This window comes from Crotalus tigris, unplaced genomic scaffold (genome assembly GCF_016545835.1).
Source record: "Crotalus tigris isolate CLP2741 ecotype Arizona unplaced genomic scaffold, ASM1654583v1 scf7180000017628.32516253702:7417878, whole genome shotgun sequence".
NCBI lineage: Eukaryota > Metazoa > Chordata > Lepidosauria > Squamata > Viperidae > Crotalus > Crotalus tigris.
This window is the reverse complement of record NW_024096523.1, coordinates 4,840,419-4,865,121: the sequence shown is the minus strand read 5'-3', so window position 1 is coordinate 4,865,121 and position 24,703 is coordinate 4,840,419. Positions and strand designations below refer to the sequence as shown.

Sequence of the window (24,703 nt, the reverse complement as noted above, 5' to 3'; positions counted from 1 at the left end):
GCCCTATATACCCTTTCAGACATATGGTTATCCAATCTGTTCTTTAAAACTTCCAGCGTTGGAGCATTCACAACTTCTGAGGCAAGTTGTTCCACTGATTAATTGTTCCATCAGGAAAGGAATTAATTGTTTTGTCAGGAAACGCTGGAATAGACCCTTTAGGATTGCTTAATGGAGGCACAGGGTTACAGTTGTGCCCAATTTGGAGAGGATGTTTGAAAACTTGAAAGTATTAAGGAGAGATCACAGATAGTCCTTGACTTACAACCACAATTGGGACCAGAATTTCCAAGCAAATCGCTTTTTAAGTGAGTTGTGCCCAATTTTGCAACCTTTTTCTGCCACAGTCGTTAAGCGAATCTAGCTTCCTCCACTGACTTTGCTTATTAGAAACCATCTGGATAGATTGCAGATCTTGTGACCCTAGGAATCTGCAACCATCATAAATATATGCATGATCCAAAAAGATCTAGACAAACTTGAACAATGGGCCCTATCCAACAAAATGAGTTTCAACGTGGAGAAAAGCAAAGTTTTACATTTAGGCAGGAAAAACCAAAGGTACAAGTACAGATTGGGCGAGACCTGGTTTAAAAAGAGCAACTGTGAGAGGGACCTTGGAGTCCTAGTGGACGATCACTTGACTATGAGCCAGCAGTGTGCAGCAGCAGCCAAAAAAGCTAATACAATTCTGGCTTGTACAAACAGAGGCATAGAATCAAGATCACGCAAGGTATTATTACCGCTTTATAAAATCCTAGTAAGACCACATCTGGAATACTGCAGCCAATTTTGGTCACCTTATCATAAAAAAGATGTTGAGAATTTGGAAAAAATTCACAGAAGAGCAACTAAGATGATCAGAGGCCTGGAGACTAAAACATACGAAGAACGACTAAGGGACCTGGGTTTGGCTAGTCTAAAGAAAAGAAGAAATAGGGGAGACATGATAGCCGTTTTCCAGTATTTGAGGGGCTGCCACAAAGAAGAGGGGGTCAAACTATTCTCCAAAGCACCAGAGGGAAGGATGAGAAACAATGATAGGAAACTGATCAAAGGGAGAAGCAATAAGGAATTAAGGAGAAACTTCCTGACGGTGAGGATAATCAACCAGTGGAACAGCTTGCAGTCAGAATCGTGGGTGTTCCATTACTGGAGATTTTTAAGAAGAGGCTACACAATCACTTGTCTGAGATGGTAGCAGGGGGCTGGACTAGAAGACCTCCAAGGTTCTATTCTACTCTACTCTACTCTACTCTACTCTACTCTACTCTACTCTACTCTACTCTAGTTGCCAAGCGCCCAAAGTTTGATTATGTGACTCTGGGGATGCTGCCATGGTTGTAAGTGTGAGGACTGGTTGTAAGTCACTGGCATTATAACTTTGAATGGCTAAACAAATGGCTGTAAGTCGAGAACTATCTGCACTCTCCTAATAGGAGAATAAACATCAATGCAAGCTTTGCACTGTGTTGCAATGATGTGAGTCCTTCCTTCCAGTCTGATTCCTCTTGCAGCACTTGCTGTATAATAATAATCCCTCAACCTGACAGCCTGTCTCTGTTGTGCACATGACCCACCTGGGAGAGACACCCCTCCCTAGATTCTCCTGCAGTTCCTTTAACAAGATCAGGCATGCCAAGTCTTCTGCTGTCATGTCTGCCTTGCCCAGGTGAACTCTTTGTCATGTGAGGTATGGAAGAAACTGGAGTCTGACTGTGGTAGTTTGGGGCAAATTGACAGCCTCTCTGATCTTTGGCAAGCAATGAAGTTCAGGTTCAGCTCCAGGCAAAAGAGAATTGGCAGCAGATGGAAAAGGATTTCTTTGCCCAGAGACCCTGCTAGTTGGACTCCTCCTAGTTGGAATCAGATTGGCTGGCTGGGGAATTCTGGAACATGAAATCCACACATCTTAAAGTTGCCAAGGTTGAGAAACACTGGAGTAAATGCTTCTGCAGAAGAACACACATTAAGTCTAATCTGGTGTTAGAGTTTAGGTCAGGAGTCTTCAAACCTGGCCCTTTTATGACTTGTAAACTTCAATTCCCAGAATTCCTCAGTCAGCGTGCCTGGCTGAGGAATTCTGGGAGTTGAAGTCCACAAGTCATAAAAGGGCCAAGTTTGAAGACCCCTGGTTTAGGTGATGCATCTTAACTGAGAAAAGGCCCTGCAGGTGAGGAATGAAGAAGTCTCTTAGCAACTGCATCCCTTGGCAACAGCCACCTCTTTGCTCGCTTGATTAATATTTTGAAGAGTCTTATAACTTTAAAAAAATTAGACACCAAGCTAGCATGCTGAGAAGCTCTAGCCTCTAAGCATTATATTTATTTCCTGCAGGGCTTTAGACAGACTTCAAGAATAAAAATGGTGTTTGGCATCCTGGCTTCGATATTTCCTTTTATTTTTAAATTCCAACAACAAAAAGAATAATAATAGTGGTAATAATAATGTGTGTGTGTGTGTGTGTGTATGTGTGTGTATGATGCAAACAGATAGCTTCCAGGAATTTCTCTTGTGAAAAATGCAGTTATCATGATCAACTCTGCAAGCAGGCTTAATGGGACAGCTCCTGCAACCCAATGTGTTGTCTGGAAGGATGGGTAGGCCTGGGGGGGGGGGGTGGAGTTCTCCAGAGAATATCCAAAGTTACAGATCTGATTGGGAAGTGGAAAAACATTTCAGAAGTGGCCAGTGGCAAAACAGCCTCTTTACTATGGCCAGGGAATGATATGGGCACATCTATGGAATTCCCAGCTCAGATTGAAGGAGACTCCTTGCCACAAAGGCATGGATTTTTAAAATTCTTTTAGTGAACCCCAGGATAGCCGTTAATGTGAGAACCTCCAGGATTCTCCAAATCCCAGATACAGATAGTCCTCAACTTATCCCCACAACTGGGACCGGAACATCCATCACTAAGCGAAGCGGTAATGTGAATCGCACTCACTTCTACAACCTTTTTTGCCATGGTCATTAAGTCAATCACCAATCAGGTGGGCAATAAGCAAATCTGGCTTCCCCTGCTGACTTGGAGAGGTCATCAATGGCAGTCACGTGATGCTAGGATGCTGCCGGTTGCCAAGTGCCCAAATTTTGATCAAGTGACCTTAAGACTGCTGTGGGCAAGGACCATAAGTCCCTTTTTTTCCAGCCCCATCATAAGTATGAATGGTTGTTGAATGAATGGTTGTAAGTTAAACCAGAGGAGGAAGGTTCATGAATGAATTCCATATGTTTAACCCTGCATCTCTAAAGGTAAAGGTAAACGTAAACGTTTCCCCATCCAGTCATGCCTGACTTTAGCCCCGCCCTGGTGCTCATCACTGTTTCTTAGCTGAGGGAGCCAGCATTGTCCAAAGACATTTCCGCAGTAATGTAGTTGGCATGATTATACACTGAGGCACATAGAATGCTGTTATCTTTCCACCGAAGTGGTACCTATTTATCTACTCACACTTGCATGCTTTCAAACTGCTAGGTGGACAGGAGCTGAGGCAAGGAATGGGAGCTCACCCCATCGCATGGTGACAAGCTCAGCATCTTTAACTGCAGAGCCATTGCGCCCCTTTTCCCTGAACCTCTACCAACTTCTAAAATCAGGAGCCAAAATGCTAAAGTTTCATCGGATAAAAGAAGACAGTCAAAGAACTGATAGTGTACAAGCTCTTTCTCCAAGCTGACTTTCCCAACAGTGAGAAAACCGTCTTCTTTTGTTCATCACTGCAAATGTTATCCCTTGTTTGACCCTAAACAATGACTTGCCTTTCCTGCCAACGATTACACTCCTCAAGTATTTTCCAGCACTGTTATCACGACTGAACCTTCGCCAAACTGCAATTAACTCTTTGCTGATTCAAGTCTTTCCCATCTTTTTCCTGTCGCTTGTACAGTTGTGTCTATTGTTGTTTAGAGTAATGGCAAATACCTTTTAAAGCTTAGGGTCAGTGCTACATACAGGGAGTCTTCGAGTTAGAACCACAATTGAAACAAGAATTTCAGTGGCTGAGCAAGGCAGTTGTTAAGCCATGCTGAATTATATGACTTTTTACACCATGGTTGTTAAGTGAATCACCACAATTAAAGGAATCATGTAGCCAGCCGTTAAGCAAATCTGGCTTCCCCCATTAACATTGCTTGTCAGAAGCCAGCTGGGAAGGTCACAAATGGTGATCACACAAGTTCAGGGTGCAGCAACCATCGTAAATACATACTGAGGTAGCACAATGGTTAGAATGCAGTACTGCAGGCTACTTCTGCTGACTGCCAGCTGCCTGCAGTTCAGCATTTCGATTTTCACTGGCTCAAGGTTGACTTAGCCTTCCTTCCTTCCGAGTTTGGTAAAATGAGGACCCAGCTTGTTGGGGGCAATAGGCTGACTGTGTAAACCACTTAGAGAGGGCTGTGAAGCACTGTGAAGTGGTATATAAGTCTAAGTACTCTTGCTATACTGGTTGCCAAATGCCCAAATTTTGATCACGTTCTTGGGGGGGATGCTGTGACTATGCAAAGAACAGTTGCAAGACACTTTTTTGAGTGCTGTTGAACTATCACTAAACAAGTGGTTGTAAGTCAAGGACTATCTGTAGAATAACAGGATATCTATAAACACAGAAGTGTCCTTCTTAGAAAAAGATGGACAGGTATTTTTATGAGAGTGGTTGGTGAGATGTAAGATATGAAAAATTGAGTTCCACTGAGATAAAACACGAGGTCCAGTTTGATGGGAAGGCTGTTCCTTGTAACCTTTGGCTTGACACATTATAATTACCTTTTATGTTATGGTAGATTTTAATCTTATGGACCTTCCTTGCCTTGCCCTCTCTTGTTCTGTGGTTGAAGTTGGTCCTAGAATTCTTCTAAGAACTGTCCCTGCAATCTTTGTTTATTGACTCACATCATAAATTTAAGCCAGGCACTCATCTGCTATTTCATTTTGAGGTGGATGTATCCTATCTCATGCCAAAATTTTTGGATGGGTAACAGCATTATAAACAAATGAGGCCAGATGGGATTCTTATGTCTGGGTTAGAAATAACATGTGAAAAAGCTGTCTTTAAACGTTTATCTAGCTTAGCACCAAGTTTTCTATCATGGTCAAGGAGAAGACCTCAGAGAAGTTGAAGATGGGCAGAAAACAGCTCCTTTCTGGTCTAGATCTTTTGCAGCTGATGCAAAGTCACCATACATTCAATCATCCTGGCTAGGTTAATGTTTATACCTCCTTTATACCAATTATTAATCATAATTGGTGACAGATGCACACAGTTGCGTTAATCCAGCTAGAGTGGTTCAAAATTTTATTTTGTATAAACTCTGCCACTGGTTAAGAGAATACTTGTGATGTACAGTTTTCCAAAGGATATCACTGTTTGTTTTTTTGAAAAGGGGCTTAAATTAGCTACATTAACCCAACATTTAAAAGCTTTTGCAATTTTTTCCCCTTTTTGTATTTCAGAGTTTGGATGGAGACCAAGCCATTCTTCAGCGGATCAGGAAATACGTTAAAGCGATTCATGTTTCTGGGCTCAGTAAGTTAATGCTCCTTTATCATCTGGTGCATCAGCCAAAGAGGCCATCTGGCTGATCACCCATGGAAGGGATGTGGGTTTGTAGATACAAGTTTGAAAGCAGTTATATGTTAAACTGTATGCACCAAAGCCAGTGTGCCTTAACCTTGGCTGCTTTCAAGTGTATGGACCTCAACAGGGAGTCCCATATTGGCTGGGCAATTCTGGGAGTTGAAGTCTACATATCTGAAGATTGCCAAGGTTGAAAAATGCTGATCCAAGCCATCTACAAGACCTAGGCAAAAACTGCCCCCACCAAGGGGGAGGAGAATAATTACAACTTTCATACCCTCAAGGAGAATCTCTAAAGTAAAACCTTTTATATTTACAACCTTTTGCAGCATCCTGAGTTCACATGATAGTGATTTTTGGTGTGGTTTTTCTCTCTCTCTCTTGCTGATTTCTGGCATTTAGTTCTGGCTTCTAGCAAAAAAAAAAAAAAAGCCCATTTGGGAAAATGGGTTCATTTAACCATCACTTTGTTTGCTTAATGATTGCTGCAAAACAGATTGTAAAATTGGATGTGATTATGTGGTACTTGCTTAACAATTGCCATGCCCAATTAAATTATGGTTGCAGGTCAAAGACTTATAAAGCTATCAATCAATTTCAATCAATCAATCAATTATTACAGCTAAAGGCCAACACATAAATTAAACATTCAAATAAAACAAAACTAAGCAGAACCAACACAAGAAGACATAGCAATATATTACAATTAATGATGTAATCAATGAATGACCAAGGTCTGCCTAGTTTTACAGACAGTATAACAAAACCTAGCTACCTTCAGAAAAACTGAATCATACTGACCTGACAATAAAAATACATTGAGTATAGTCTAATGCTGGATAAAAACACATAATAAAATTAATTATAAAAGATTATTAAAAAGATCTAAAATGTTTATGTTTCTGGCGAATCCCCAGTGCTGCTGTGCAGAATCTAGCCACCTGTGCCGTGATCACTGCCTGCTCGTCCTTCAGCAGCCACTGGAGATAAATACTTTCTGAACGACCAGGATACCTATCAATTATGGGGAGGATATGGTTTTTTCCAATAGCTCTATAGAAGGAACATCAAAGGAGTATGTGTATCTGATGGATTAGATCAGTGTTTTTCATTCTTGCCATTTTAAGAGATGTAGACATCAACTCCCAGAATTCCCCATTATGGAATTTTGGGAGTTGAAGTTCACCCATCTTAAAGTTGTCAGGTTTGAAAAACACTGATCTAAATAGTGCCATTAAATGTTGATTCACCCTAATGTTCAGCTAGAGCCAATAGACCTCCCTTCTCCATCTCACAGACTTCTCCTGGTCCTTTTTTTTTTTTTTTTTTTGCTTATTGCCTCCCCTCTCTAGACGCCTCACACTTTTCTGCTTTTCTTGCAGCGGCTACACCATTTATAAACATTCCTTGACAGCTGGTTTCCTCCTCGGCAGCCAAGTATGTCTGCTTGTTTCCTCGGGTTACGTTAAGTTGGGGGTTGGATTCATAGGTAGCCTGCGATACCTAGCCTCACCTCAGGGCTAATAATGTTGGTCTACTATGATTCATTAGTCCAAGGTCTTCAAACTTGGCTTTTATGACTTGTGGACTTCAACTCCCAGAATTCCTCAGGCAGGCACACTCAGCCTCAGCCACAGTTTGTGAAGGGAATCACTACAGCTGATAAGCTAGTAACCTGGTGGTTAAGTGAATCTGACTCCCCCATTTTACTTAGCTTGTCAGACGGTCACAAAAGGAGATCCCATTGGTACACAGCAACGGTCGTAAATAGGAACCAGTTGCCAAGCGTCTGAATTTTGATCATATGATCGTGGGGATGCTGCAAAGGTCATCACTGTGAAAAATGGTCATAAGTCACATTTTTCAGTTCCGTTGAAAAATGAACTTTGAACGGTCATTAAATGAACTGTTCTAAATCGAGGACTACCTGTAGTTTATATGCCTTGTTTTAAAATACCAAGGGTTGCTTTATCACAGTGGTCATCAACTTGGCAACCTTAAGGCTTATGGACTTCAACTCCTAGAATTCCTCAGCCAGCCCTGGCTGGCTGAGGAATTCTGGGAATTGAAATCCACAAGTCTTAAAGTTGCCAAGTTTGAAGACCCCTGCTTTATCAGATCACTTATCTCAGGGGTCTTCAAACTTGGCCCTTTTATGACTGGCTGAAGAATTCTGGGAGTTGAAGTCCATGAGTCATAAAAGAGCCGAGTTTGAAGACCCCTGACTTATCAAGAAACACTCACAAGAATTCCAACAAGCAACTTGTGCAAAGGTGATCAAGCCATTTATGCATTGCCATTTGCTTCCAGCAAGAGGAACTTGTGCCCTAAAAGGGCAGTTAACCCATAGGAAAAAAACGATGGACTGGCTCTTCTGTTGCAATTAATTTAATTCATGTTCCTGCCGATGCTGAGGAGGATCTCGGAGCTGCAGAGATCTTCCATCCTCACCTTTATTTTCCCTGTCCTGATTATTTCCTCAGCTCATGTGGAGAATGAGGAACAATACAGCGAAACTCTGGAGAACTTTGGCAATAACCATCTTTCTCAGAACAATCACGAACTTTCCACTGGCTTCCTCAACCTTGCTGTTTTCACCAGGGAAGTGACGGCTCTTTTCAAAAACCTGGTAAGGGACAGAGTTGGGCATGGAGTGTAGTTTGCTGATTTATTTTTTTAAAGATGCAAATGTCAGTTGGAGGCCCCTGGCACAGCTTCCCCTGTTAAAAGTAGTATGCATAGCCAAGACAAAGTCTCTAGAAGGCAATGATGATGGTTAATTACTGCCAAGGCAGTCACAAAAAAGCCTGCCTCGTTGTGGGCAACGGTTTCCTATGTTAGCTTGGCTGCTGCTATCCCAAATGCATGTTTCCTTCCTGGCAGGCTGCCAATTCCTGAGCTGAATGACTGCTGGCCGGGGATTACAGAGAAGCTGCTTCCAGGTGGTCTGTTGAATGGGAGGGTAGGAGTAAGATAAGAGGAACTTTGCTTCACAGCTGAAAGTTCTGGGGTTTATTTGGGTTAAGTGCAGCCCTCCTGCTCAGTAACTAGGCACAATTTAGCATTTGTTGAGCCTTTCCTGCGTCAGAAAACCCATGCATTCCTTCCGTGGCTCATTCTCTGCTGTGGTGTTTCTCAGTCTTGACAATTTAAGAGGTCTGGATTTCAACTCCTAGAATTCCCCCAGCAGTATGCTGGCTGGGGAATTCTGGGAGTTGAAGTCCAGATGCTTCTTAAAAGTTGCTAAGGTTGAGATGCTCTGCTCTGGAGAGGTCTTTAAGTAGCCCGGGTAGTGTCCATGGGCATCAAGGGTAATGGTCTGGGGTTAAAAGTCCCCAGCCCAGCTTGGTGCAAATCTGGAGATGAAGAGGACAAATTATGCTAAGCCTACCAAATTCAGCCCCATGTATTCTCTGGGATTTTTGCTAAGAAGGGAAGAAAAGTTTCCAAACTTGAGGTTTGGGGTTGAAGAAATTGCATTTGTACTGTGTCCAACATTTGGGTTTCTCTCCACATGAAGTCTGTATTTTAATTTTATAAAGCTTCCCAAATAATCATCTTTTAGTAGTATGATAGGATTTATTGCAATTTACAGCCTCATGATTTATACTATGCTGACCCTGGTTCCTGGTATTTATGCTTTGCTCATAGCTTAATAGCAGTTGTCAAGCTTTTGAAATGATATGATGTATCCAGTTATTCACAATCATTCACAGTATGCTAGAAAATTATAGTCTCCATGATATTTGCAAATCCCTTGTTGACTCATTCTTTTATCCCTGTTTTTGGTTCTTTTTTCCTTCCCTGTTTATGTATATTTTTGTAAAATGTCTAATAAATATTATGAGAGAGAGAGGGGGTGGGAGAGAATGTCTCATACAGCTATATTACAAGAGAGAGAGAGAAAAGAGAATGGCGTTGCAAATCTACAGCTGGGACTTTAAGCTTGAAGAGGGGTCTGCATTAACAGTCTTAAATATTTCTCAAAATCAGGACTGGGTGGTGGGGTGGTAATGGGAAGTAGGAACATCATGCTGCTGGAAACACCTGGATACAAGGGCTGGGGAAACAGCCATTGATCTGGATTTTTATTTTTCATATTTCTGCACTGCCCAACTCCCACGTTAAAATATAAAACAGTATACAGATAGTCCTTGATTTACAATCATTCGTTCAGTGAGTGTTCAAAATTACAACAGCCCTGAACAAAGGGACTTATGACCACTTTTCACATGACTGTTGCTGTCAGAATCCAATTATATTTCATCTTTAATTATCAAACATAGAAAACCCCAATTCTGCCTTCTCTGGATTCTGCCATAAGAGGGAGAGAAGGGGGAGAACAAAGGGGCTTTATGGCCCTCACTTCCTTCAGTATACTTCTAAGGAACTGAATGTGTTTATTGCAACCTCAAAGAGTTTGAACGTAGTTAGCACCAAAGAACCTTACCATAACAAAGGGGGCTATTTACCTTTCATGTAGTTTATCTGAAGTCTCCATCCAGACGGAAGAAAGGAATAAAGGGGTGGAATTGTGATGCCTGAAACTATCACTGGAAAGGGGGGGTGATTGGGTGGGACTACTGGGGAACCCCTTAAAACCTTGAATGGGAGAGCTTGGACCCCAAGTCCTGTCTAGCATGCCTGCAACCACTTCTTCTTAATAAAGGATTCCTGTTGGAAGAATTATTCCAAGAGTTCTGTCTTCTTAAGATGCAAAGTGGGGTGGGTCCTTACATTAGACAGGACTTGCAAAATTAATCCACCTGGAAGGGAGACCCTTGCCGGGGGATTTTGCAAAAATTTACCATGTCAGACAATGGAGCAAGAGAGGGGGAAAACTCCCTGGAAAGAGAGCCGCTGACCCAGTTGGAACCTTGCCAGATGTTGGGATCCGAGAGGTCAGATTCCTCGGGAGAAGAAGTGGTGGAGACACGGGACCTGGTCAATGGGCGTTGGAAAGAAAAGTGAGTGGGGAAAGGAATCAAGAAAGGTGACCCTGAGACGGGGGACCAAGCAACCAGAATGGAAGCAGGAGATGGAGAAATCCCTGCACGCAAGTGAAGAGGGAGGAAGCTGGGCACCGTACTCAGACTGGATCCTAGAGAAAGCTATTGACCTGATGAAGAGAACTCTCAGCTCCCTAGGAGAGGAGAATCCTGAGCCCTACGGCCGCCCCAGCTCCTGGAGCCGCAAAGGGAGAGACACCGAGGGGGACGTGGAACCTGCAACCCCGGGGACATCTACTGATCCAGTAGCCCCCACCCCCTACCGGACCACAGATGGCAATCTGGACGGAAGACACTACCACCAACAATGGAGGCACCGATCCATTCCAAGACGTCCACCGTTGGAGGTGAAATTCAAAGGGGAGCCAACACGCTTGGGGTTTTTCCTAACCCAAGTCCTCAGCTACATGGAGGAATACGGGCAGGACATTCCCAGCGACAAAGCCCACATCTGGATCGTGCAATCTGCCCTGGATGGACCGGCTGCAGATTGGGTGGTGAACTTGCATGACTCCAATGCCCCAGAACTCAGTAACTTCAACCATTTCATGTCCTCTTTGAGAAGACGATTTGAAGACCCCCTGGCTGATTGCAAAGCCCGTGAAAGGATAAAAACGATGAGGCAAGGCAAACGCCCGGTGGCTGAATATACACAAGAATTCCGGGCCATTGCCAGCAAACTGAATTGGCCAGAAGACATCCTCCTTAGCCATTTCAAAGATGGACTAAACTATGATCTATATGACGCTTGCCTGCCCGGAGGGGACCCACATCGACTTGAGGAATGGTACGTCTTGGCAGAGGAAGCAGAGATCGACATATTGAAGAGGCACCACCGAGGAAAACAATGGAGCCGCCCCCCGCCTGAGCTGACACACGAACCGGTGAAATCATCGGCTACAGCCAAGAAGCAAATGGGTGTTTCAAGTGCGGAAGAGAAGGGCATCGAGCTGTAGAATGCCGCTCAAAGGCCCCCCAGCACAACCCAGACAGATCCCCAATCAACAAATCCGGAAAGTCTTCAGCTAAGCCAAAAGAAAGGGCCATGAGAATGATGGAAATTGCAGAACCCCCCACTTCTGCTCACCAAGGGGAAGGAACTCCAGCCTACACCACAGGGCCGATGGATGCCTCAGATGACAGCTCGGAGGGCGAACCCCTGGTAAGTGGATGCATCACACCCATCTTCAAAACAGTGACTATATTAATCCCCCCCATGCCCGAAGCTGTGAAGGTGAAAGACTTAATAGACTCTGGCTGTACCCGCTGCCTCATTAGCCCAACACTAGTGGGGAATCTGGGCATCCCATCCAGGAGACTGGAACAACCAATCTCATTTGGCCAGCTAGATGGATCCATAGCAGGGGGGGTGCCAGCTACCCTAGCCACTTTGCCAATACATCTCTCCCTGGGCAACCATGAAGAGGACTTAACGTTTGTGGTGACCCAGGTATGGAATGCCCAATGATTCTAGGGATGGAATGGTTGAAAAAATGGAACCCCTGGGTAAATTGGAGGACGACAGAAATCAAATTCCCGAAGGGGGACCCTATGGACTTAAAACCCCAAGGGAGGCTACCAGAATCAAGAATAGAAAAAGCATCCATAGGAGAGGAAAAAAGATTAACAGAAATACCAGAGGAATATAGAGACCTTGCTAAGTCTTCAGTGAGGAGAGGGCGAATGAGCTCCCCCACCACCAACCCACCGACTGTACCATTGAATTCAAGCCTGGGGCAAAACTCCCGAAGCCCAGATTATACTCCATGAGCCCAAAGGAGAAGGAGGAAATGGAAAGATTTATTAAAAAAAACCTAGAGAGAGGATTCATTGAGCCAGCCAAGCCTAAAGTGGCTGCCCTGGTCCTTTTTAGAGAGAAGAAGGATGGCTCTTTACGTTTATGTGTGGATTATAGGGCCCTGAATACAATCAGTGAAAGCAACCTATACCCTCTGCCCCTCATGAAAGACATGCTGTCACACCTCTCGAAAGGGAATTTTTTTTTCTAAACTAGACCTAAGGGAAGCTTACTATCGCGTGAGAATTAAGGAAGGGGACGAATGGAAGACTGCATTTAACTGCCCCATGGGGTGCTATCAATTCAAAGTCTCGCCATTTGGATTACAAGGGGGCCCTGCAGTCTTTATGCAATTAATCAATGACGTTCTAAGGGAGCACCTGTTTAAGGGGGTCCTGGTTTACTTGGACGACATTCTTATCTTCACCGAAACAAAGAGGAACATGTCAACCTTGTCAGAGCGGTTTTAAAGAAGCTGCGAGCCGCCCACCTATATGCCAAACTCTCAAAATGTGAATTCCACCAGGAAAGGATAGACTACCTAGGTTATCGCATATACCCCCAGGGCATTGAAATGGACCCAGAGAAGGTCAAAGCAGTATTAGATTGGGCACCACCCCGCACAAGAAAGCAACTACAAAATTTCCTGGGCTTTGCAAACTTTTACCGCCAATTCATCCCCTCATTTTCCCAGATAGCCTTGCCCCTCACTAACTTACTAAAAATGAAGGGAGCATCCTCAGTAAAACCTAGCCAGCCACTAACATGGACAATGGAGTGCCAAGCAGCATTTGAGAGACTAAAGAGACTTTTTTCTGCCGAACCAGTACTAAGGCACCTAGACATGGCAGGTGCAGGCAGATGCAAGTGATGTGGCAGTGGGGCTGTTCTATTACAAGAAAATGATGATGGAGTATTGCAACCCTGTGCATATACATCCAAGAAACTCACGGAAACAGAACAGCGCTGGCCCGTATGGGAGAAGGAGGCTTATGGGATACGTTGGGCATTACTCACGTGGCGACAGTTCCTGGAAGGCAACAAAATCCCCTTCCAGGTGTAGACCGATCACAAAAATTTAGAAGCCCTGAAAACGTCCAGGAAACTCAATCCCAAACAAGCCCGCTGGTCTCAGCATTTTCACCAGTTCCAGTTTAAACTCAAACATTTACCAGGGAGAAAGAACTTCCTGGCAGATGCTCTATCTTGCATGCCTCAATATAACAGCGCACGAACCACAGACTCTAGACCAATAATGGCAGAGTCACAACTGGCAGCACCAGTAACCACAAGAACCCAAGCCAAATTAAAACCACAATTGGACAGCCAAACTGGAATTGAATTCAGAAAAAGTTTGGAAACAGATGAATGGTTCCAGAAAAACAAAAATGTGTGCACAAGGAGAGACGGGTTGCCTTGGGTAGGGGAAAAGTTATATATACCAAAAACCCAAAGAATCACGTTCATGCAGCTTTGCCATGACACAAAATCAGCAGGACATTTTGGATTTGTAAAAACTTTACACTTAATTAAACTGCAATTTTGGTGGCCATCAATAAAAAAGGACATAGAAAGTTATGTTGCCAGCTGCCCAACCTGTGCATCGGCAAAGAGGTTGCAAGGGAAATTGCCAGGGTTATTACAACCAGTGGCAAATCCCTCAGCCCCCTGGAGGGAAATAGCCATGGATTTTATAGTGGAATTGCCAGAAAGCAATGGGAATACTGTTATCTGGACAGTCACGGACTTGTTTCCCAAACAGGTGCACTTTATCCCTTGCCAAAAGATTCCCACTGCAAAGGCCTTAGCAAAACTTTTCATCCAGCACATTTACAGATTGCACGGGGCACCCCAATGCATCATCTCTGATAGGGGAGTGCAATTTACGTCTGCATTTTGGAAGGAATTTTTATCCCTCTTAGGGACCACTCAGGGACTGACATCTAGCCATCACCCTCAGACAGATGGACAAACGGAACGGTGCCATTCAGTACTTGAGCAATATTTGAGATGTTTTTTAAATTTTCAACAGAGTGATTGGACGGACTTACTTCCTTTTGCAGAAGTTGCCTACAATAATGCAGTCCACTCCAGCACAGGCTACACTCCTTTTCAAATAGCCAACGGTCAAAGTTTCAACCCCATGCCAGAATTAACCCCAAACGAACCAACGATCCCATCACTGAAAGAATGGATGGAAAAACTACAAAACACCTGGCCAATAGTTAGAAAAGCACTAGATGAAGCTAGGCAGGCATATAAAGCACAAGCCGATAAAAAAAGGGTTGAGCCTACACCATTAATTATAGGAGAAATGGTGTACTTATCTACAAAATACCTAAAGTCCCTACAGCCCTGTAAAAAACTTGGACCAAAATACATAGGACCTTTTCCAATTAAAAGAATCATAAATCCAGTAACAGTAGAATTAGAATTACCAAAAAATCTCAGGCAAATACACCCAATTTTTCATTGCAGCTTGCTGAAAAGAGAGCATCAGTCACCTCTATGGCCAAAAATCCCCCCCACCACCTCCAATCATGGTGGAGGGCAAACAACACTTCGAAATAAAAGAGATCCTTGACTCTAGGAGATATCATGGAGCAACTCAGTACCTAGTTGTCTGGAAACACCTCCCTCCCTCACAAAACGAGTGGGTCCATAAACGTCATGTCAGAGCCCCGAAGCTATTGAAGAAGTTTCACACAGAGTATCCTAACAAGCCTGACTAAGTTTTATACCTGTTTTGTTTTCTTTCAGGTGAATCTCTCTTATTTTTAAGAGGGGCTGGATGTCAGAATCCAATTATATTTCATCTTTAATTATCAAACATAGAAAACCCCAATTCTGCCTTCTCTGGATTCTGCCATAAGAGGGAGAGAAGGGGGAGAACAAAGGGGCTTTATGGCCCTCACTTCCTTCAGTATACTTCTAAGGAACTGAATGTGTTTATTGCAACCTCAAAGAGTTTGTACGTAGTTAGCACCAAAGAACCTTACCATAACAAAGGGGGCTATTTACCTTTCATGTAGTTTATCTGAAGTCTCCATCCAGACGTGGTCACGTGATCAAAATGCCCACTTGGTAACTGGTAGGAATTTATGATGGTTGCCATGTTCCAGGGTCACGTGATCCCCTTTTGCAATCTTCCAACAAGCAAAGTCAATGGGGAAGCCAGATTCACTTTACAACCATGTTTCTAAACTAACAATTGATTCATTTAACAATGAATCACTTGGCAAAAAGGGTTGTTAAATGAGGGAAAATTTACTTAATAACGTCTTGCTTAGCAATGGAAATTTCAAGCTCAATTATGGCTGTAAGTTGAGGACTTTCTGTATATAAAGGGTTTTTTAAAAAAAACTTTTAAGAAGAGGTAAGAGATTAAAATTATTTAAAAGGCGAAGGGAGGGCTTTCAGGGAATTAACCAGCCCTATGGCTGTGTGCTCCCCTGGGCTTCTGACATGAGGCTGCAGAGCCCTGTCTGAACTCTTTTTTGGAAGGCCAGGAGAGCGGGGTCTCCCTCACCTCTGGGGGAAGAATAGTCCATAAGGTGGGGGCAATGGCGGGAAAGCTCTCTTCCTAGACCCCGCAATTCTTTAACTGGCAGGGTCTGCAACATACCATACCACTGGCTGAGCTGCTGGGACAGGCTGATGTAATGGAATTACTTTGGGGGATAACGAGTGAAGCAAATCATGTTGATCTTAAAGAAACTGGGTGGGGGGAGCTTGTGGAGAGCATGCTTCCCCACAGCCAAGCACCACAGAGGCAGATTGGAGAAGAGATAGCTTTGCTCTGGGTTTATTTATTTAAACTTATTTATTAAATAAATAATCTCACTCTGCAAAGCACCTTTTGGATTCCTGGGCAGTAATAGTAATAGTATTACTATATAGTCTGAAATGACCAGACCGATGTCACATTTCCAGTTTCATGGGCACTGGGCAGGGATCGGAGCCTGCTGTCTTCCTATTCCACATCTTAGATAGATAGCCTTTATTGTCATTTTTTTTTTTTACTGTGGGCACAACGGCACACATCAAAAATGAAATTTAGTTGCCCACTCTCAAAGTGAACACATACATGACACACCTAAACATGCTATATATAACATATGTAGAGACCCACACCCCTGCATATACATAACAAATATTAAACATTGTCCATCTTGAATACATAAAGGAAGGAGGAGGCTTGAGAGTTCACAAGTTTAATGCTGTATGGAATGAAACTATGGCTGAATCTGGATGTTCTGCTTCGATACCACGAAGCCCCCTCCTCCCAGAAGGTTGTGAAGAGGATAATCTTCACAGACCTTCTCCTGCTTGCCCCATAGTTCAACGAATTATTTCTTTTGCAAATGGTGTGTGGCTGAGGCAATACTGGCTGACTGCTGGTGGGTGCTTTCATGCAGTACTTGCTGCCCATTGATGCCACTAAGGAAGTGATAATGGAACAGGAGAACAGGCAGGCAGAAGGGGCCTCTAAAAAAGCTACATCTAGCACCACTATCACCCAAGTTCACAGCTCCCTGGTAGCCCAAGAACAAATGGATTTTAAAGAGGAAAAGAGAGATCCGGGGGGACTACGAATGCCTTGAGCTTTTTTAAGCAACCAGACTTTAGCTTCTGGAATAGATCCTTACTGATTTGGAGCAGAAGACCTCCATGATCCTGTCCAACCCCATGGCTAGGTGGTGCATTTAGTTATCCTTTGCCACCTTTAATGGCTACCTTTGCAGATCCTCTCTTGAAAATCCAAATGTTGACTTAGTGTGATGTGTAAACCAGCCATGGTTTGTTTGAAGCATGACTTGTTGTCATCCATGCCTGGAATCTTCCTGCTACACTAAGCCCTAATTATGGTTTACAGTCTGTGATGGCTGGCTTCAAAAATAGGGGGTTGCTTCAGGGTGATTCCCACATCTTTTTAACTGATCTTGAATGATTCAGTCATTCCTGTAAGTTGTGGGAAGTTCTTCTTCCACACACATGAATTTGGTTAGGCATGAAGAGGTCCTCTACTAACCTCCTCCATCATGAGTTGGGGAGTTTTTCTCCTTAAGGTAGAACTAGAGATGTTGGTATCCTTAGCCAGCAGGATTGTTGGCTTTGCTGGAAGAAGGTGACGGAAATAGCATCTGAAGGACATCTGCAGCCCATGAGGTTAGGAAAGGCTGCTGTTGTCTATCTAGTTAATATGAAGCTGCTGGAGCTTCCTGTTTGGAAGACTGAATTATATCATGTACAGGCAGTCCTCGACTTATTCCTTTGGTGACTGTTCCAAGTTACTGAAAAAAATGATTTATGACCATTTTTCACACTTATGACCGTCACAGCATTTCCAGGTCACATGATTCAGACATGTGGCAACTGGCATGTATTTGTGATGGTTGCACCTTCCTGGGGTCATGTGATTGCCATCTGAGACCTTCCCAGCTGGCTTTTGACAAGCAAAATCAATGGGCGAAGCTGGATTTGCTTAATGAACACCTCATTCACTTAACAATTATTGTGCTTCATTTAGCAACCATGGGAAAAGGGTTGTAAAATCAGACACAACACACTGAACAACCATCTTGCTTAGCATCAGTAAAACTACGGTAGTCCAAATTGTGGTCATGTTGGGAACTGTATGTTGTGGCCTTAGGGTGCACATTAGAATAGAATAGAACATTGGCCAAGTGTGATCAGAGCCACAAAGAATTTGTCTCTGTGCATAAGCTCTCAGTGCACATTAAAGCATTTGTGTCATTTTCATGAAATGGGTGATGCCTCTTGGATACCCAGGTTGCATGTTTCTTTGCTCAATAGAAAAAGCCAGTTTTAGGTGGAGGCTTTGATTTTCGTAGCAGCGTCTCTAGCACATCTGTACCTGATCAAAACTATCCCTCAGCTTCTGTCTATTTCAACCCTGTGGGTGGCATTTTTTTAAAAGGGGGGGCAGCCATCCGGGCTCAGATGATGGTGGCTTTGCTCCCCCCCCCCCCAGTCCAATTCTTTTCTTGTTCCAAACCCATTCCTTCTTTCCCATGCAGGTTAGCTGGAGACTTGGATGCTGCAATGTGGTTTCCTCTCCCAGCTATTCAGACTTCTGGCTGAATCAAATGGATTTCTCTGCCTTTTGGCATCTTTTGATTTGGAGCTTTGGGAATCTCCACCCCAGTTTTTAGAATGTGGTCTTTGGGGAAGGGCTGCCTGCCTGCATGGCTAAAGAGGAAAGATGGTTTGCGGCAGGATTCAACTGCCAACATTCTTCTGAGGCCGTCCTGAAAATTCTGGAAGAGGGAAAAAGCCTCTCTAACCATAGAGGAAAGGGAGGCTGCTATAGCTTATGGCCCACCTCTCATCTTGGGACATCAAAACTCACAAAAGCTTTGGGGAAATCTATTCAGGTTGTTCTTTGATATGACCACAACTGGAACTGGAAAGTTTTTCTTTAAATGGTGTGGTCATTAAATGAGAAATCACATGGAAGCAATTTGGGACCTCCCCTGCCAGCTTCCCCGTTGACTTTGCTTGTCAGAAGCAGTTAGGAAGATTGACAATTATGTCACATAATGACAATTATGTGAAAAAAAAGACCCAGGATGGTGCAATATAGGAACCCAGATCATGATTGCACAAATCTTGAGATGCTGCAATGGTTATAAGTGTGAGGACTGTCACTAAATGAATGGTTGCAAATTGAGGTCTACCAGTAGTATTTGCATGCTCTTTCCATCATTAAGATTGGCACTTTATTTCATTGATATGATTTTAAATACAAAGCAGTTGAGAAGGGCTACATGGAGTTTTCTTTGCTGCTCTTCTGGCTATAACTTTTAATGCCGTTTTGAACTTACAGTAATTTTTTTTCTACCAACTGGGATTATTTTCAGCCATTTGCAAACTGGACATAACAAATACCGCTGTGCCTGGGCAGATTTGATGATAATTGAAGATTGCTTTTTCTTTGTTTGGAGATGTGTAAGCGAGTCTCCTCTTTTGTCTTTTCCAGGTGCAAAATCTGAACAATATAGTCTCCTTTCCTCTGGACAATCTTTTGAAAGGGCAGCTGAAGGACACCCGGCTGGTAGGTTTGTTTTTTTCTCTTAAGGAATTGGGAATCATTAACATCAGGGGTCCCCAATCCTCGATCCATGGATCAGTACCGGGCTGCAGCATGCCAGCAACTGGTCCGCATAAACAAGCAAAGCCCCATCTGTACCCATGGAAAAACCTTTCTCCATGGAACTGGTCCCTGGTGCCCAAAAGGTTGAGGACCTCTGATTTACATGGAGAAATGCGGCCTGGGAATTGGGGTGGGCAGACATATATTTGAGAGAGAACTGGTGATGCAGTGGTTAGAATGCAGTATTGCAGGCAAACTTTGCCCACAGCTTGGAGTTCGACCCTGATGGGGCCCAAGGTTGACTCAGCCTTCCATCCTTCCAAGATCCATAAAATGGAGGACTAGATTGTTGGGGGACAATGTGCTGCCTCTGCCCAGAGAGTGCTTTGCTGTGGGGTGGTATATAAGGCTAAATGCTATTGCTATGCTAAATGGCATATTTTTGAGGTATCTTGGACCAAAGATGGTTGACTTAATGCACCACTACCTAAGTAGCTTTTGTGTATGTGTGTGTGTGTTAGGAGATTGTCAAAAAAAAAAATCAAGATGATGACTGCAATTACATTATCAAAGTCCTGCTCCTCTTATGTGCATACACATATAAAAAAGGGCGGGGCTCCAGTCATGCAGTTGTGGACACCATTTTGGCTTTTTTTGATTCCTTCCCCAAGATGCTCAAACCTTCTTGTGTTTTTATTTATTTATTTATTTATGAGACTTATATACCGCTTTAAGTGCAAGCACTCTCTAAGCGGTGTACACCAGTAAGCAATGTATATATATATATTTACATTGCCCCCAACCATCTGGGTCCTCATTTTACCTACCTCGGAAGGATGGAAGGCTGAGTCAACCTTGAGCCGGTGAGATTTGAACTGCTGACCTGCTGAACACAGTCAGCTAAAGTGGCCTGCAGTACTGCACTCTAACTGCTGCGCCACCTCGGCTCTTTTGTCATGAACTGAGGTTACAGTGAGTCACCATGGGAGAAAACATCACAGGGAGTCCTTGATTTACAACAGTTCATTCAACAGCATTGAAAAAAATGATCTATGTCCACTTTTCACACTTACAAGCCTTGCGGCATCCCCGTGATCACATGATCAAAATTCAGATGCTCGACAACTGACTCATATTTATGACGGTTGTATGCTCTGGGGTCATCTGATCACTTTTTGCGACCTTCTGACTAGCAAGGTCAATGGGGAAGCCAGATTCACTTAACAACTGTGTTACTAACTTATCAACTGCAGTGATTCACTTAACAACTGTGGCAAGAAAGGTGGTAAATTAAGGCAAAATTCATTTAATAACTGTCTCACTTAGGAACAGAATTTTTGAGTCCATTATGGTTGAAAGCCTAGGACTACCTGAACTGATAACCTTGGTTCATGCAAAGATTTATTGAACTCACTATGATGCTTTAATTTATGCAGCACATTAAATGGTAAACCCATGATTTGCAAACAGTAGCGTATGAGTTCCTGTGTTTTTTTGGCTTGTGGCTTAGCTTAGTTAAAAAAAAATGTGCTATTCAGATACTTCATCAGTTCCTCTGATATCATGGAAAAGGAAGGTCCTTTTTTAAAAAAATCTTGGAAAATTAAATCACTATAAAGAGGTGTCTGTCAGAGCATGCACAGTCTTATTGTGCCAAGGTAACCCAGGAATAAATACAGTAAACAGTGGTTTGTAATTAAATGGTGGTTTATATTACACCAGTGTTTCTCAACCTTGACAATTTTAAGGCATATGGACTTCAACTCCCAGAATTCCACAGCCAGCATTGCTGGCTGTGGAATTCTGGGTGTTGAAGTCCACATGCCTTAAAATTATCAAGGTTGAGAAACACTGTATTACACTATGTACAATATACACTAGGAACAAAATGCATACACATGGTGAAATAGCAAACTCCAATACACAGCAATTACAGGAGGAAATGACAGAGAGAAAGACTTCAGCGAAGCCTTCCTTTTTATACTCAGACTCTTAAAGGCACAGACACAGACCCTGCTGAGTCATTCCTATTATTGCAACATCCATCTTATGTTACATTACATCATTACATAAGCTTTTTAGCCTTTAAATCATTATCCTGACAGTGTCCATTGAGCTGAACTGCACAAAACTATCATATCATGTTTAGTAAGGCTTGCTGTCTTCTGCAATTCTGTGGGGGAATCAAACTATGTTAAACTCTGTGGGACTTGCCTATACACATGATTATTTATTTAAGTTTTGATCTATGTATTTATATTCAGAAGCAGGTTGCAAGTGGCCATTAGTAACTGTGGAAAATGTTTATTTTTAGTTACCTCATTCCATACTGCAGCTTTGGAAATATCAGCAGACTGCAAGTTTATTTCTTTAACCGGAATTTGGATTGAATGGATGTATGACTTCTGATTTAGAAAGTGGCACCTTTGTAGGAACTGATATAAATTTCTCAACCCATTTGCATGATTGCTCTGTATGTTTATTTGTGGAAAGATTGTTTTTTTTTTCCTGCTAGCAAAAATGCTTACAACACCTCTTGCAACATAAGATAGACCAAGAATAGAGGCTTATTTCAGGGTAATAGAAAATGCTAATTTTGCTCTACTCCCTTTTGTTAACTTCCCATTCATTCTGAGATTTTCCAGACTCAGAATTATCTCATATTGGGTAACTTGCTTTTTTCATTTCATTTCATTTCATTTCAAGCTTCTGCAGTTGCTCTATCTACAGAACCATGATTCTTTAGGGTTTGAACTATGGCTGTGTGCACACAGTTAAAAACCAAGCACAAATGTTCCTGGTTTTTCCTTTTCTTTTTGTGTTTCTCTGCTTTCTCCTCCAATGCCTAATCCATTGTAAACTGGCTAAACAGGAAAAACAGCTTTGTTCTGTAAAACAGGCTCACTCAGTTTTCTGTTTTCTTTGCAGGCCCTTCTGTGGTGTTTATTTTCTGGCAGAGGGAAAGATTTTTTCCCATTGCTACAGGCCATTTCTTTACATCAAATAGTTCCCCGTGTGCTGTATCTAAGGAACCCATTCTTTAGTAGTGCTGTGCGTTTTGTTTAGGGGGCTGCCAACTTAACAGATCACAATGGGTTAAGCAAAGCAGGTTGGGTGGGAAATAGTAGATCTAAAAAGGCTGCTTACCTCACTACAGTACTTGCTGGTATTGGCTCCGAATGTGTTCGGCTGACCACCTCTTTACCAGAGTCTGTTGGCAGATGTCAGAGAGACCCGCGACCATTAAAGGAAGTACTTTATACTCAGTTCATAATTAAATTGTAGAATTCACTGCTGTCTGTTCTGATAAAGGCAGCCTGTTGGGTTTTAAAAGGAGAGTGGGTAGATTCATGAAGTATCAAGATATGATAGCTGCTGGCATTAAAACTTGCTTGTTAACTAGTGGAGTGTAATGGCTCAGCAGTGAAAGATGTTGAGCTTGTCAGCGGGACAGCTGACAGCCCAGGTTCGAGATCCAAACTCTGTGCAATGAGCTCCCTTTGCTTGCCCCAGTTCCTGCCTACCTAGCAGTTTGAAAGCACGCAAATGAGAGTAGATTAATAGGTACCACTTCAGTGGGAAAGTGACAGCATTCAGTGTGCCTTTGGCATATAGCCATGCTGGCCACATGACCACTGAGAATGTCTTTGGACAATGCTGACTCCCTCGGCGAGTCAAGGGCAACTTGCTTTAATGCTGAACCCTGGGAAATGACAGTGGAAGGGCTCTGTCTGTCTCTCTCTCTGTATGTCTCTCATTCTCTTTTCTAAACCAGATTTATGAGCTTTTCAAATGCTCTAGCCAGTTTCAACCTGCCTGGTTTGTATGTCGTGAGAAAATGTACTAGCAGTTGCCCACTTTGGCGAGGCGAAAGGGGTGGAAGTTGACCGGCCTTGTCTTCCTCCTGCTGTGCTTGGGTTGTACAATGGCTTCACCCTGGAGATTTGATTGCCTCCTACACTGTTGGTTTTTCGTGCATAATTAAAAACGGAATTATTTTGAAGAGCCTTAGATTTTGAAGTGCATGGAGTGAGTAAGGTTGTTTCCAGGAGAGCCTGCAGTCAGTGTAGTCAAAACTATCCAATAAATGGCTGCGAGAGTGTGATTGAAACTCTGTAATGTATGTGCAAAGCATGTAAAAGAGATAAAGAGCTTTGGGAACACTGTTCTCTTTGACTACCTTGACTATCTGTACCCTGAAGACAGCACTGGTTGCTTTGTTCTTTTCTTCTTTGATTCTCTAATTTGATTCTCTAATTGCTGGGAATACAAATCTAGTAGTAATCTAATAATATGGTAATCCTAATGTTAATCTTACTCCAAATCCAAATCTAAATTCAATCTAAAGTTAAAATAATTTATGTAATATAATGTAATTTATCTATTACATCAGATAAATGTAATAATAAATAAATGCATTCTATTCCCCACTGTGACAGCCAGTTTAGTGTAATGGGTAAGGATTCAGGCTGGAAACTGGGAGACTGTGAGTTCTAATCCTGCTCTAGGCATAAACAGCCTGATGACAAAAAATCTTGAATGGTACTTAGAAAATCTGTGCACTGACAACATTTGTCAGTTACAAAAGGCCACACTGTTTGGATCCGCACGTGCGCTGCACCAATACAGTGTGACAACCTAGATCCTTGACAAGAACTCAATGTATTTGGAGGCCAACATCAGCTAAAGAACCGGCAGTTGTGATTTCGCATTATTGTGGATAGAATAATAATAATAATCCCACTGTAGGTGAGACACAGAATGCTATACTAGATGGGCCATGAGTCTGATCCACCAAAAGTCATCTGATAAACCTTATAGCTGATTGATCTTTTTCCTTGGAAATATTTTCTAACCTGGTTGGTTGTTGAATGATCTAGCTGACCCTGGCTGGTCTTGCAAAAGCTAAGCAGGGATGAACCTGGTTACTACTTGGATGGGAGACCAAACTAAATACCTTCTATTTGCCTCCCAAGAAAGTTACAGAGATGTAGCTTTGTATTCAGAAGTTGCACTCCAATTAAATAACACATTATGCATTAGTGCTGTGCAATGCTATAAAAGATTTGACTCAGAAAGAGGTGTTTTGAGACCTGGGGCTGTGACTGTAGCAGCTGTGTATGACTCATTAAAGCAGTCACATCTCTTTCTGGGATTGTGCAAAAGATGCTGAGAACCAGAAAGAAATTCTCCCACCTCA

The 24,703-nt window shown here is 42.8% G+C and overlaps 1 protein-coding gene across 3 annotated transcripts in view; it reads left to right on the top strand.

The window, feature by feature from the left end:
* ASAP3 (ArfGAP with SH3 domain, ankyrin repeat and PH domain 3) overlaps positions 1–24,703 on the top strand; it is a 91,940-nt gene that overhangs the window by 25,450 nt on the left and 41,787 nt on the right. For all 3 annotated transcript variants that reach the window (XM_039334292.1, XM_039334291.1, XM_039334293.1), the window contains exons 2-4: positions 5,456–5,528; positions 8,063–8,208; positions 19,390–19,464. In XM_039334292.1, coding sequence (XP_039190226.1) covers positions 5,456–5,528; positions 8,063–8,208; positions 19,390–19,464 — 294 coding nt within the window. The remainder of the gene's footprint in view (positions 1–5,455; positions 5,529–8,062; positions 8,209–19,389; positions 19,465–24,703) is intronic.